Source organism: Phodopus roborovskii, unplaced genomic scaffold (assembly GCF_943737965.1).
Source record: "Phodopus roborovskii unplaced genomic scaffold, PHOROB, whole genome shotgun sequence".
In the NCBI taxonomy this organism is placed as follows: Eukaryota; Metazoa; Chordata; class Mammalia; order Rodentia; family Cricetidae; genus Phodopus; species Phodopus roborovskii.
Genome location: NW_026126447.1, coordinates 34,655,207 through 34,670,724, shown reverse-complemented (window position 1 = coordinate 34,670,724; position 15,518 = coordinate 34,655,207). Strand labels below are relative to the sequence as shown.

The 15,518-nt window shown below is 41.4% G+C and overlaps 1 protein-coding gene across 1 annotated transcript; it reads right to left on the bottom strand.

Moving 5' to 3' along the window:
- Positions 1–465: 465 nt before the first annotated feature.
- Dynlt5 (dynein light chain Tctex-type family member 5) lies at positions 466–15,069 on the bottom strand. The gene is made up of 5 exons (XM_051188011.1): positions 14,918–15,069; positions 12,834–12,945; positions 9,216–9,307; positions 2,302–2,426; positions 466–770 (listed from the first exon to the last, which is right to left on the bottom strand). Exons 2-5 carry the CDS (start codon positions 12,926–12,928, stop codon positions 567–569), a joined length of 516 nt encoding a protein of 171 aa, XP_051043968.1. The 5' UTR covers positions 12,929–12,945; positions 14,918–15,069; the 3' UTR covers positions 466–566.
- Positions 15,070–15,518: the final 449 nt, after the last annotated feature.

Genomic DNA, 15,518 nt, shown 5'->3' with positions numbered 1-15,518 from the left:
TAGTTTGTGGCCCCATGGGTCTATGGTAATTATTATGAAATCATTAATTCTATCTCGGCACTTTCAGCTGTCAAGTACATGTAACAGTAATTGCAGTTAATAAATGCTGCTCAATTTATTAAATGTAAAATGATAACCAGTATTATTGTATATGCAGTACTGAAGTATATTAACATTCATCATTTTGATGTGCCATGTTGAATTACCCTGTCCTATATGATATATATCAGAATATGTTACCATATATTTCTAGAACCTTATCAAAAAATAAGTTCAGGGAATTCTAGCTCTCCAACTAAAAGAGAAATCAAAGCAATTAATACCCAAAGTAATATTTAGGCAGCACCCATGTTTATGTGAACCACACTTGACTTCTGTTTTGGAGAAACAAGGTTCTGTCTTGGGTTCCCCTCCCCTCCACCAGTCCTCACAAGGATGATGGAAACTTCCAGTTGTTCATCTTGTTTTTTTTCTCACAGGTTTTTGACAGCAGAATGTTAGTGGACAGAGAGACACAGCCTGTTTCATGATTTTAAAATGCCAAGACTGTAACTTCTCATTTTCAGTCACTCGAAGTAAACTGCATAGACATTTGCAAGTGCAAAGAGAGAAGCATTTCTGAAAGCATAGGACGAAACGGTATCACTTTTAGGATTCCAGAGGCATCTGCTGCCAATAAGTATGCTCTGACAATCTCGTTGTCCGATGTAAACGGTCACAATTAGTTTATACCGGGGAATCATTAGTTCTTTGACCTGAGCTTTAATAACCTAGAAATTGTAAAACAAAAACAAAACAGACAAACAAAATAAACAAGGGAGGGGAAGTTTTTTAGTCACATTAAATCTCAAAATTGTTAAACCTGAAAGGGTAATTTGGGAAGAATGGAGGGGACCAAGAGGAGGAAGGCAGGGAGGGTGGGAACACAATGGGAGAGGGGAGCATATTGACGCGTGTGTGAAATAGCGGAAATGAAGCTCATCCCTGCGTAGGCTAACTTCAAAAAATACTTAAGAATTTTAAAAAGGAAAATAGCATTATTGATATCATAGGTAAACCTTCTTTCAAGACAGGCATCCAGGAACAAAATGACAACATTAGCAATAAGTGGATATTTCTAAGATACAGTCAACTGCAGAACAGAACTGAAGGGACTATTATACCTTATGAAAATCTATATTAAAAGATGGCCACCCTTTAAAGAATGCTGCAACCAGGGCTATTTTGTGTTTTCATATCTAATGAGGGGAATATATTCTGAAATCTCCTGCAACATAATAGAACTGAATATTTATCCCAGAGTTTGTTATAAAAACCGGAGCAGGAGAAACTATTGTAAAATGCACTGTAGTTTAGAAAAATAGAAATGTATTTAAATGTATTTAAAGACCACGATACGTATAACTGATAACACTCAAAGAAGTCACTGTGCAGGGAGAAAACAGTCATTGAAATGTGTATTTTTCCAATGAAACAGTTTTTGGTTGAGGTAATGGTTCATGGTAAAGCACTTGTACAAGTAAAAAGACCTAGGTTCAAGTTTCCCAAGACCCAAGTAAAATTCAGGTATGATAGTGGGCATTTATGATTACAGCATACCTATGGGGAGGCAGGCCTATCCCAGCTAACTTGGCTTCTGCTGTGGTGAAAAACAGAGACCCTTTCTCAAACAAGGTGAACAGTGAAGACTAACACCCAAGGATATCCTCTGCCCTCTACATATGCAGTGGCATGCCCATGCCTAACGTCATAGACACAAACATGCACACACACACACACACACACACACACACACACACACACACACATTATACAAATATACAGGAAGATTATTTTAAATGGCATGGAGCTGGGGAGATGTCTCAGCAGTAAAGAGCGCTTTCTGCTCTTGCAGTTTGGTTCCCAGCACTCAGATCAGGCAGGTCATAACTGCTTGTTAACTTCAACTCTAGGAGATCTGAGGCCCTCGTCTAGCCTCCTCCAGCCTTTGCACATGTCACATACACGTGCCCACACGCACAAATAAATAAAAATATAAATCTCCTTTTTTTTTAAAAAAAAGAAGTGAACAGTTTTGTAAAGCAATAAATTTGTTACAAATTACATAGTGATGTTTTTAGACAAAAGCTCATCTACACATGTACCTATACACATATGCAGTAGATGATCTAATACCTATTTTCATAAAACATTACCATTTAACTGATGTCAAAAATTAATCCCTTCATCACAAGGAAGGAAGTGGGCTGTCATTCAGCAAACATTGTGGTTATAGTTGATGCTGAGCAAATAGTACTGTACCTCAGAAATTGTTTTAGTCATCTGTCTGCAGAACTCCGGGTCATATTCAGCTTCTTGTAGATAGGCAGTTAGTACATCTTTCAAAATACGGTCGACAGTGGCCACGGGAAAATGTTTAGTGGGTTCTGGAAATACACATGGAATTTCTTTAGAAGTCAGTTATTTCTAACCACATCCACCTACCTTGTAGGTTCATAAAAAGAACACTGAAACATGAAGCCCATTAGTAGTCTGGGTGAACTCCAGCTAAGAAAGATAGAAGTCTGAATTCGTGCCAGGCTTTTCTGAGAGAACAAGGGATAGTAAGCTCTGAATTTCCCAGACGGCCTAAGGAATATGCAGTGAGTTCTGCTGAGGTTCGCACCACAAGCTCCTTCCTCATCAGGTGCCAGTGCTGGGGCCTGCTCCTCAGTGTTTACACCCCTCTCACGCCCGCTTGGGCTGTCATACTGCAGCCAGAGAAACTTGCTTGGAAAAACCCAGATCTTAAAACGGCATTTTCTTTATGGATCTATAGCTGTGTGTCTATCGGTCCCGTGGCCTTGTTCCAGCCGCCATAGCTTGCCGAGTGCATGCTGCTTCAGTCTCTTGTGCTCCGTCTGGCATGTAAAGATGCTTATGTGTCTTTAGCCTTGTCCACTCTTTGACACAGAGCCTCATTCCCCATCTGTTCAGTTAAAAATGTCTACTCAAGTTTCAATTCTGGCTCAAATGTACTTTCCGGGTTCTGTTTCCCCTCGTGTCTCACCCGAGGTACAAAACACCTCTCACTTACTCCAGACACATGGGTCTCCTGGATCCTAATCCACTGGAAAACAGGTAAGGTCTCCATGCAACTCTCTACAGTGGCATAGAAGCAAGGCTGGGGCCAGAGAGAGGGCTTAGAAGGTACTGGTGCTTGCTGACAAGATCGGTGATTGGAGTTTCATCCCTGAGACCCCCCAGGTCGAAGGAAAGAACCAAGTTCAGAATGTTTCCCTGCCTCCACTTGAGTGCTATGGAACATGCGTGCATGCTTGTGTGTACAAACTTATACACGGGAATAAAAATAATAAACTTCCAGAATTTAACAGAAATGTAAGCAAGACAGGGTTTTATCCCCCTGAGAGACTAATTCAATGCTTAGGTCTGATTTCTGGTTTTAGTTGGACTTAAACATTTTATAAATAATAATCATTGCCCAAACAGTAGTTACTTTTTTTCTGACCATATTCTACATGTCAGGGACTGTGATAAGCATGTATTTACTTTATGATATCTCTCAGTAGATCTTTGAGGGAACTCTCACAGTTATATCTGTCCCACAGATGGGAAAATAGAGGTAGAAGCCCAGAATTACACAGTAACAGAAGTAGGAATGGATGCTCAAGATTCATCTGGCTTTAAAATTTATGTTCTTAACCACATTTCATCCATATTTGGATCAAAGCTTCAGATAAGTGGGTTTTACCCTGATATTCCTGGAATTAGCTGCATTATCCTTCTGTTATCTGTTTTTGGTCCACGCAACTACATGGCATATACAAGGTGGCATAGCTTGGTATGTAGGGGATGGGTTATTGTAAAATTAATAAAGAGGAAGAGTGTGAGTCAGGAATCCTCTCCAGTTCTCCTTTAGTAGTTAATATTATCTATTAGTGTTTATTTTTAATGTCTATGTCAGGTAGGGGCTAAGGGAGTCCCCTTCTGGGATGTCTGAAAGAGAAAGGGAAATCACAAGCAATAGGGTTGTTCCCTTCCATCAGTAGAAGCAAGCCACCCCAGGCCTGAGCAGACCAGAAGGGAGCTCAGATTAGATCCAAGCAGGGCTGCACGGAGATGGCTCCCTTAAGAGTGCTATATGCCTTGGCTGAGAGAGTCACTAGCCTGAGATGAAGCCATGGCATGTACCAGGAAGGCAAATCCCCAGGCCTCAGGGCCCTTTCATCCTGCTGGAGTTCCGTTGGCTTTACTCACTGGTCTACAGTGAGGTCAGGAGGCTGTAGTCCAGTGAGGTCAGCCTCCTGAGGCTCATTAAAAAGAATTTTTACTTTGATGATATAAGACTTGTTTAGTTCAATTTAAGTCAGGATAGGAAAGCCACACATGGTGGTACATGCATATAAGCACCAAGAAGGTGGAGGCAGGAGGATCTGGATTTCATGGCCAGTCTTGGATACATAATGAGTGTGAGGCCAGCCTGGGCTGTGAGAGACTGTCCAAAAAAAAAAAAAAAAAAATGAGAAGAAGAAAAGAAATCAGGTGGGGAAGGAATAAAGGAAGAGGAAACATGATACAATGACTCTAGCAGCTAAAACATCTGTTCAGCAGAAATCTCAGGCAGTTGCCAACATGTGAATGACTGGTTCCACTCCTGGTCCCAGGGGCCAGAGATTGAGATCAAAGACAAATTCCCCTATGGTGAGCTCCTAGGTGCTTACATGTGTCTGTGTCCCCTTCCTGTGAATTTTGTATATGATTTTCATTGTGCTCCCGCCTTTAACTGAGGAGCCAGGGATCGCTGATGTCTTCTTGGGGGAGGGACAGTCTGCTTTCTTTAAGGGTATTTCACCATGCTTCACAAGATGGTCCCCCACACAGGAGTATATGGGCAGTGCATATTGAAGCCAATGGGTTATTGGGGTTTGGGGTGGGGTGGGATCTGGGAAGAGGTTAGGGGTCAAAATACAATGATTGATGACATTCTCAAAGAATGAATGCAATATCTTTAAAAAGATTTCTACCTGTGTACTTGAGTAAAAAAAAAAAAAAAAAAAAAAAAAAAAAAAAGCCACTAGCCTGAACTAAATTAAATGAGTTATGTCATTCAGAGAGATACCTCACCCTTTTTCATTCCCATCTCTCCCAACAATCACTCATATCACATGGTCTTACTTGACCAGTATTATTTCCAGGGAACCCGTTCTGCCTTGCATTAACCTATCTGTCCTTTTTGCATTCAGAAAATGGATATTGCAGTATATTGGTCAGTACAATGCTCCCCTGCCTCCTCCCACCCACGAGAGCAGCATCTACCCTTCTAAAATGATCCTCTCCCTCTTGTAGTCATGAAACAGGAGACTCTATCACTGCTACCCATGAGCCCCAGGGCAGAGTGCAGGTGATATTAGCTCAGGGATGACTCGGCTCTAGGTCTGGCCAAAACAGAACTTTCTTACTTTATTTCAAAGTAGAAGTAGGTGTAAAAACAAACCAATCTCTTACTTGCAGCAAAAGCTATGATTCATAACCCTTAGGAACTGCCAGAGGCCACATTTCCTCCAAGTTGGAAGGAAGGCAACAGTGAGGGAAGGAAGTTGCACACATCACCCAAAGAAAGAGCATCTGGAATGCTTGGAACCTGGTTCCTAGTAGCTCCCAGGGCCTGCTGTACCTTTCTGAACACTGCATATCCTTTTAGCTCACAAACACGATTCTATCTTTAAAACTATTTTTCACTCTAGTAATGAAAACTCATTCTTTCCATTCTAGTGGTCTTCTCCCTACACATCCAGAATCTGTCAACAAGTTCCAATTGATCCGCTGACATTCAGAGATGGAAACAGGCAAGGCAAGCTCCCAAAGCTACTTTCAGCGACAATGAATGCAATCAACAAACCCTTTCTTCTTCATTTTGAGACATTTACCTCCCTAAGGAGGAAAACGTTTTAGAATTCAAAAGATCTGAAAAAATGAGAACAAAACAAAAAACAAACAAACAAACAAAAATCTAGATTAAAGGGAGAGTAGTGCACCACAGTTTCCCCAACGGGGATAACAAGAATTACTCTAAGTCTAGCCTGGTGGCACAAGCCTGTCATCCCATACTTGGGAGATGCAGGCTGGAGGATCAGGACTTCAAGCTGTACTTGGCAATGTGGTCCATCTGGGGACAGCTGGAGTTCTCTGAGGCCAAAACAAAAGCAAGAAAGAGTAACCCTTTACATTATTTTGTGCTTGCATTTAAGGAGATGAAATATACTTTAAATAATTAGAACAGTGTGTACCAACTCATAAAGCACTCCTTAGCTAGTGGTTCAGGTTGTTGTCTTCAGAAGGAAGGAGACTTCACACTTTGCCAGGGTGTGAAGGCTGCAAGATGGCAGAGGATATAAGTAGGACACTCAATGGCCCTGCACAGGAAGGACCCCGAGGGATCAATGGGTTCCAGCAAAGAAAACTTGACACCAGAGACAGAGCTTGAGAGCCTCACAGAAACTGAGCCCCGAGTCTCTCTTTTCCTCTCCCTCCTTCCCTTGTTTCCTTCTTCTCTCCTTCTGTCCCTCATTTGCACCCTCCCCCCTCACCAATCACTATTTTCCATCATGTTGGCTTCATTTACTGCTGTCTGTGCAGTGGCAAAGTTGGCTACTACAGTAGGTACTCTTCCTTGTCAACTTTCCTGGGTTTGTAAACACATCTCTAGGCATCTCTAGGAGGAAAGAAGACTCAATCTGAATGGATAACACCACCCCACTGGCTACCATCCCAGACTTAATAAAAAGGGGGAAAGTAAAAAGTCACCAGGGCACCCGTATTTATCTCTTTTTCTAACTGACCTGCCCAGATGTGAGCAAGCAGTCCTTGACAGCTGTGCCTTCCTCATCATGAACTGGATCTTTAAACCATGAGCCAAAATAAATACTTTCTTCCGTACATTCTTTTCGTCCATGTGATGCTCATAGTCACCATCTTTAAAAAAAATTGCTATCTAATTTTAACCTGAGCTCCAGAAAAAGCCGGGTGCAAAACTTAGTCCATAATTGATGGGAGTCACATTGAATAAAACAAGAGGCTTTCATGCTTAGTGATCCCTGGGAAGGTCTTAGCCTGTCCCATTTAGCAGCAGTTACAGTGAGTGGGAACCGATGCACATACAGCACCTCATTGATTCTCACAGCATCCCTACAATCTGCAGTCCATCATGTTATTTACACACAAAGCAGCCAGGATTCCAGGATGCTTTGCTTAAATATCACCTTCCTAGGTACCATTGAAGCTAGCGTTCAAGCTCAGATGGGATGCCACAGCCTGTTATTTTTTTCTATTCTCTCCTCTCTGTGGTTAGTGAGCCAAGGTAAGTGGTGCTTTATCTAAGAAACACCGCTTCCCTTTTCTATTCTTTTTCCCCCTCATGAACTATATTCATGTTTCGCTTTATTTATGGTAGCTGTAATCATTTTGATGGAAGGACAAGCACACCATAACTTATGATTGCAGTGGTGGTGAGCTCTTCCCAGACTCAATGATGAAAGTCTTTTGTGCTAGATTAAGTCTGCTTTTCAAGGCAGCCAGTCAGCTCTTCTAACAATGAAAATGTATTTCCAATTCTACTTGCTCCTGGGTTTATTTTGCCTGTGAAAGATGCTCATGGGCCTTTGGTAAAGATTTTCTTATGTCAGCTTGATGTAGTTCTGGCCAGGAGTGGAGGATGAGGATGACAGTCAGTCACCTTTATAGGAAGGTCGGTCAGCACTTCTGAAACTTTTGTTTGCTTGAAGAAACTTAAAAAAAAAAAAAAAAAATCTAAGAAACTCAGACATTTGCATTTAAATTGCTTTATCTTGTTGCAATGGGATTCCAGACCTTTCTTTAGCACACTTGACTCAAAGTCATAGCTTGCCAATGAAGAACCTTTGGTTGATAAGCCGGGCAGTGGTGGCCCACAACATGAATCCCAACACTCAAGAGGCAAAGATGTGGATCTCTGAGTTCGAGGTCAGCTTGGTATATAGAACAAGTTCCAGGACAGCCAGGGCTACACAGAGAAAATCTGTTTCAAAAAACAAAGCAAAAACAAACAAACACCCTACTCCCAACCGAAAAAAAAAAAAAAAAAAAAAAAAAAAAAAGATCGAAACTTTGATTTCAAGTTGGAGAAAACTTGACCCAAACTCAGGTTGCTGACTGAAAGGGCTAAGGGCCAGCCAGCACCTGGACTTAGGTATATTACTAAAGCAAGCTGGATAGTAGGAACATTTACTGTCCACCACACGCAGTGTAAAAAGCTACTAGACTAATTCTGGAGCCTGTAATTGGAGTGGGGGTGTCAGTCAACCACCACAATAATATTCACATTGTGCAAATGTGTCTAAAGTTACAGTGTGTTGTCCTCCTTTTATCTAAGTCATCACAGCATCTCAAAAATGAACCTGGAGTGTGGCCAATGAGAGGGATGGAATGGGAAGCCATGTTTGTTACTCCAATAGTATTGGGATTATTGGAGAAAACTGGCTATAAGGCCTAGCAGGGTAGGGTGATGGGTTATAATTTTCCTGGGGCTAACCGGCCACAGGTGGAATTACCATGGCCCACAGAGTCCTTCTTTGCTCCTTGGTAAGTCTCTATGGAATTTGTGCAGGGCAGCAATTATACATGAATTCAGATAATCATAGGCAGGCATACACTTAAAGAAAACAAGTAGGTCTGTGAAGAAACGAGAATGGGAAAAGGTATTTATCTGCAGACTCCACCTGGGAGCATAAAGGCAGGTGTGAAAATCCTTGTTTTCAAAGACCCTAAACCTCAATGGCAGTAGATAAACATCTCTGTCAACAGGGGACCACAGTCATCTGCCTCTGGGCTGAGGTATTTTTTCTCCCCACCATCAACAACATTGGTGGGTTTTGAAGGATAAAGATCAATATACATCTCTTTCACACACATGCATATTCATCCAGAAATACCCAGTGAACTTGAGTGCAATCATGTTATATTGTGCATATTTGTGGCATCTGGAGATTCATGCTTTTTTGTTTTGCTTTGTTTTAGATTCTCCTTTTTAAAAGAGGAAATAAGCTTTGCTCCAAATTTTCAAAGCAAGACCACAGACTCTCTCAAATTAAGGTCACTTATCTAGGACTGAAGATAATGCCAGGCTACAGTTAAATTAGCACAGATCATCGAATTAGAAGTTTAGCATAGTGGTAGCACACCTAACTGGTAGGTGTTTTCCATGCGAACTGTAAGGCGAGAGGCTTCATCTCGATGGCTGGGCTCATCCGAGTGTGACACAGTACTGACAGAACTAAGAGCAAAAGAGGAGGGACATTAATAATTAGTATCATCACAATGTTAACGAAGCATAATATTGCTTTAAGCAAGTATGTTTTCATACACAAAATTCACTGAAAGTTCCCAATAAACCGGATATAATCAGCCCAATGACATATTTAAAGTCTGAGACGCTCTAGAGGTAGGAATATTCAGGGCTCAGGGTCATGGTGGAAGCCCAGCAGAGCAGGTGCTGCTGGGCTGAGCCACAGCTATGGAGTAGTGGAGTGAGTATTCCAAAAGCTATTGCCAACAGAGTCCTTAACAAAGACACAAAAGCATATCCCACAGTAAACAAAGCTCACAAATGGCACTTGGGGGTGTGTAAAGAAGCTTAAAGTGTTGGGAAACAAATCCTCACAGACAAAGGGTATTATACAAGGCTCATTGTGGTAAGTGCCACTAAATCCCTTCAGAATGAAACAGAAATGGGAAACTCATCTATCTACATGGTGAGAGAAACCACAAGTCACCCAAACTATAAGAGTCAATCAATGTCAGCTGCCTTTTCAGTATGAGGGACCAGTCTCCAAGGCAATCTGAGCTGATCCAGGTGCTGACCAGAAACCCAAGCAAGGAGGAGTTCCCAGTGGGCTTCTGGCACCGTGTAATTCAACCTAGTTCAGAAAAAACCAAGCGGGACTAATGAACCTAGAGCATTCTACCCCAAATTCCCTCCACCTGTGAAGATGGAGGATAGGAAAGATGCCATTTCAAAGGGAATGATACAACCCCTTCCTCCCCAGCCGCTGCCTTGCCCCCCCCTCCGTGTGTGTGTGTGTGTGTGTGTGTGTGTGTGTGTGTGTGTGTGTTTGCATCTGTGGGTGGTGTGAATTTGTGTTCAGAATGACCGTTTCTCCAAGTAAAGGCAACATTTTTGCTCTAATTGAATAAGTTATTCTGGTTTTTTGTTTGTTTGTTTGTTTGTTTGTTTGTTTGTTTGTTCTTGTTTGTTTTTGAGATAGGGTCTCACTAAATAGCCCTGGCTTGCCTCGAACTATGCAGACCAGGATGGCCTTGAACTGGTAGAGATCCACCTGCCTCTGCCTTCAGAGTGCTGGGATTAAAAGCATGCAAACACCATGCCCCGCTTTTTTGTTTTTAATTACTTGGTTTTTCTTTTTCTGTCTGTGAGAAGTTTAAAATACTTAGTTTGTAGATGTTTGGGAATCTATAAGTTGACATTTCAAGGAAACCACATTTAGTCTATTTTGAAAAGTCCTTTAGTACTGTATGGTTTATGGGACCATATTAAAACTCACTCAAGGTCTAAGAACATGGTGACATTCTGGCTGCCTTTCTCACAATGCATCTTTGTGGTGGCAATTCTTCCTCCTTCCTTCTAACACCTGCTTTTCTCATTTTTCTGGGGCCGTTTGAAGTAGCAACCAACCTCTTAGGCCATTGTGGCTCCAGGTGTTGTAGGCAGGGCCAAAGATGATAGACAGCATCTGCCTATGAAACACACACCAGCTGCATAGGCTTGTGATTTGGAGCTAAGTCTGTGTCCCGGTGTTCCTCGTGTTGCTTTCAATCTGGCAACACGGCCCCTATCAGCGATTTCATTTTCCTTTCCGTGTCCTTTGATACTGTAAAGAAGTCATTGTTCTGTCCATTTTAAAGAGAAAAGCAATGAGACCAAGGTCTTACTATCCTTCTATCTCCCAACAGAAAAGTCTAATGTGTGATTCCACCAGACAGAATGAAAAGGGGGCAAGGACTACTGGAGCTAATCAATGATTGCAATCCGGATATCTGTGTGTGCACAGCATGCAGGAGGCCTTGGGTGAGGCTGCTCTGTCTCTTATAGGTGTAACATTAAAAATTCCCAGAAAACAGAGCTTGATGCACAACTCAAATTGACTGGGCTTAAAAACCAAAAGGAACCACTATCCTCATTACTGTTTCGCTCAGTGCACTTCATTTTACTGTTGCTATGCAGACGGTGTCACTGGGCAACTTAGAAAACCCAAGGGTTGAAGTCTAATGTACAGATTGTAAGTTTTACCAGCTCGGCCTGCTTTTGAATTATTGAAGATGGTTTCTCAGGGTCTTTTTTATTTGTTTGGAATGCCTATGTTTGAGGGCGTCTGTGTATGTAGGTGTACACAGAAGCCTGAGGTTGGTGTCTGGTGTCTTCCTTGATTCTCTCTACCTTACTTATTGAGTCAGGGTGTCTTGCTCAACCCTGAGCTCCCTGATTCACCTAGCTTGGCTAGGCAGCTCCATGTGGGGTGTCTCCTGTCTTTGCCCTTCCTGCCAGTCCCCTGGTATTACAAAGTAGTCCTCATATCTACCTGGCTTTCATGCATTCTGGGAATCTAAACTCAGGCTTTTGTAGTGGTGGCTCCATCTGCTGAGTTTCTCCCAAGCCCCCAACGTTTTTTTTCTTTGCATAATAATCATGTAAATAGTGTATGCTCATTGTAAAACATGCAAAGCACATGGGAAAGTGGAGAGTAAAATTGCCCATTACTAATCCCAGTGCTTAGATAACTACTGTTAATGTTAAAAAGAACGTTTTTGAATTAATGATTTACATATGCAATTCTATTTTTTTTTCTGCTTGAAATGATATCCTAGGACATTCCCATGTCAGCAACAAATGTACATCCATATTTTAAGTATCAGCTTAATATACAAGCATTTCTGCATTTAACCATTAGTCTAGATCTCTAAACTGCCCCACTGGGTTTCTTTTCTATAGGAAAAACATATTTCTATTTTGTTTGGGCACTTGTATTTGTTTCCACTTTAAAATGCATCACCAGAAGCATCAGATGCAAGTGATACAGACTCCTGTGGAAACAGAGCCCACCAGAAGCACAACACAGTAAGCTGTGTGAAAGGGAACTTTCAGTCAGTTTTGCTGGGGCCACGAGGCCTTGAGAAGATCATAGGCGTTTTACTAGAGGCCTGGATACCTTGACCACACAGATGAAAATGTTTAGGGAACCTATTGCTTTCTGCATCTTCAGGCTGACCATGTCTCTAGTGGACTATAAATTCGTGAAACATTTTAAGAAATTTTATTATTTTAAAGTCTCTCTCTGTCTCTCTGTCTCTGTCTCTCTGTCTCTGTCTTTTTCTCTCTCTCCTGTGTGTGTATGTGTGTGTGTGTGTGCGTGTGTGTGTGTGTACCTGTGCTCAGGAGCCATGGAGTCCAGAGGCATTGGATCCCACTGCAGTTAAAGCTGCTTGTCAGCTGTTGTAGGTGCTAGGAAGTGAGGCTGGCTCTACTGGAGGACCAGAATGTGTTCTTAACCACTGAGCCATTTCTCCCACCTGAATTTTTACTTTGGACACTGTATGTATGTTTGCTTCTTTGCCAGTATGAAGACTATAGTGGTTTGAATGAGAATGCCCCCCATGGTTTTGGGTATTTGAACACTTGGGCCCAGCTGGTGGTGTTGTTTGGGGAGAGGTTTAGGAAGTACAGCCTTGGTGGAGAGGTATGTCACTGTGATGGACTTTGAGAGCTTAAGGCCACAAATACTCACACTTCATTCTCTCTGCTTTGTCCTTGTGGCTCACAATGTGAGTTCTCTGAACTCTGCTGCCGTGCCTGCTGCTTGCTGTTGCTCCTCTCTTCCATGATGGACACTTACTCCTCTGGAACCATAAGCTTAAATAAACCCTTCCTTCTATAAGATGCCTTGATCATGGTGTTTTATCACAGCTACAGAAAAGTAACTAATACAAGGCTAGGAGGCAGGGTCTCCCTGAAGCTGTTAGTACTTTACTCATCATAAAGAACAATCTGATAGTTTGCACATTAGTGTGTGATGGACTGGAAATTGAAAAAGAAAAGAGAATAAGGAAAATATTAAAATAACATATTCAGTACTTTAGTGAAGACTGAAGGAGGAGATTAAGATATTATCAATGCTTGCAGTATGAGCAAGAAACATTAGACTAGGGGCTGGAGATTAAGTGATTAAGAGCTTTGACTGCTTTTCCAGAGGACCCAGATTCAATTCCCAGCACCCACATGATAACTCACAACTGTCTATAACTCCAAGATCTCATACCCTCACACAGACATGCATGCAGGCAAACACCAATGCAAATTAAATTATTAAAAGAATACATTAAACTAGAATGTGAACTAGGTATATTTTTATTTTCTTTGTTTTTAGTTTTGTATGGATGGGTATTTTGTCTGTATGTATGCCTGTGAACCATGTGCATTCTTATTGCTAGAAGAGAGTATTGGGTCACTTGAGACTGAAGTTATAAAGTTACAGACTGTTGCGAGCCACCATATGGGAGCTGGGAATCAAACCCGGTCCTTTGGAAGAGCGGCCAGTGGTTCTTAACCACCAAATCATCCCTCTAGCCCCATGATATGTTTTTAGAAATCAAAGAGCTCCTATATTTTAAAAGCAAGGAACTATCAATGTCAGTCTGGCTTATACAAGTTCAACACTGTTCTGTGTTGAACAGCAGCTGCACTCAAACTACTTGAGTTGCTAAAGACCAGCATGAGATGCTCATTAAGTGCATTTAAACCTCCAACTGAAGGTGTAGATACAATAAATATATCGATTACATGTCCCAACACTACAAGTGGATGAGGTCCAGTGTTTGATCCAACTTGCCAATGATGATCCTTCCTGACACACAGTCTCATTGCCAAGAGAATGCTGCAATCAATTTTATCTTAATAATTAATTGAGACAGGGTCTTGCTGTGTAGTATTGACTGGCTAGGGATTTGCTAGGGAGACTAGACTGGCCTCCGTCTCTCTATAATCCTCCCACCTTTGTTCCTTAAGTACTGGCATCAGGCATGTGCTGAAAATCTGATCTAAAAACAGGTGCAAGTGTTCAACAAACTAATTTCAAAAAAGAGCAAGAATGTATACCTTTTATGCAAAGGTATGTTTAAATCAAAATGTGTAAATTTCATGTAAAAATCCAGTCAGTGCTTAAAATGCAGGTGCTACTTTTGAGGGCAGAATTGTAATCAGGTTTCTTGAATAAGAGTTACTATTGAGAACAATCATAAGCCCCTGGTCTATTACTGGTGGGAACCCATGCTCCTTACAACTGTGACTTCAGTAAGGGTGGAAGCTTGTCATTAAAGTCATGTGCTGCCACCTAGTGGATAGACTTCACAGTGCACAGAGAAAAGAAGGTCAGAGGTTCTGTATTTTTTTTAAAGCTTTTTAAACAAATATTTATTGCTACAATGTGTCAGAGTCGAAAGTGATAATAATACAAAAGATAGATTCCTATGCTCTAAAAACATGATGTAGAGTAAGATAAAATATTCACAGAAACTGCTTAACTAGGAACTAAGAATGAATATATATATATCTGATTCTGTTTAAGGCCAAAAGCATGCCAGATCTTTTCCTAGCAGTAGATGGTGTTTCTTGTTCAAAAATATTAATTCTGTGTAAATTATGCAGTTTTATGATATCTTACCCCATTTGATTCATAATTCTAGAAAAAGGAAGGTTATAGTGGAAACAGAAGTTGAAATTTTCACAAATTAAAGAGAGAACAGCAGAAGGTATAGCCTCACAGGATGTATTTTTCAAAAATAGTGGTTTTCGAAGGACAAGGAATACACCTACCTCCTGTGAAAAGTCTGGTGCTGGCCTGATTGAAGGAAATCTAGAGTGATGGTTGACAGAACAGAATAATCATGAGTGTGGGGGAAAGGTTAGGACCAGTTCTTTAAGCTGTGGGTCAGTGCTCATCTGGGAGGAAGGGAGGTGACGGGCAAGGCCAGATATAGAATTCCCCTGGAGGCCCTGAATGAGGCATAGTTTCAAAGCCACCCTGCCATCATGAGAGGTGATCTGGGGGCATCTGAGTCCTGGCTTCTGTGAAGCTTCACCTCACTGTGAAGTCATTAGTGAGGGGTGTGGCCAGTTATAGCAGATTTCCAATGCAAAAGAAACAATTACTCTCCTCTTTCTTCTTTCTTTCCTCTGCCTTTTTGTCTTTGGAATAGATGCAAGGGGACTTTCAATAAGGAGGAGGCTCAAATAAAGCTTGCTTTGTATTAAGCACTCGGAGGAATCCTTTCTATAAGCTTTCAATTCATCTTAAAGTCACCCTGGACTTAGAATACACATGGACTTGTGAGTCTAATTTGTATGAAAACAAAAGGACATACTTGTTCAAGAATTCACAAAATGCAATAACAAATGTTCATTCACTGATCAAAAT

What these genes read in the sequence shown, in the direction of transcription:
- Dynlt5 (XM_051188011.1), bottom strand. Translation starts at nt 12,928, where the DNA reads ATGGAAGAGAGGAGCAACAGCAAGCAGCAGGCACGGCAGCAGAGTTCA. An exon ending in CAAAGCAGAGAGAATGAAGT is followed by an intron (nt 9,308 to 12,833) that starts GTGAGTATTTGT and finishes TTTTGCTCTTAG; the next exon opens with TTCTGTCAGTACTGTGTCAC. An exon ending in TGACTAAAACAATTTCTGAG is followed by an intron (nt 771 to 2,301) that starts GTACAGTACTAT and finishes TACAATTTCTAG; the next exon opens with GTTATTAAAGCTCAGGTCAA.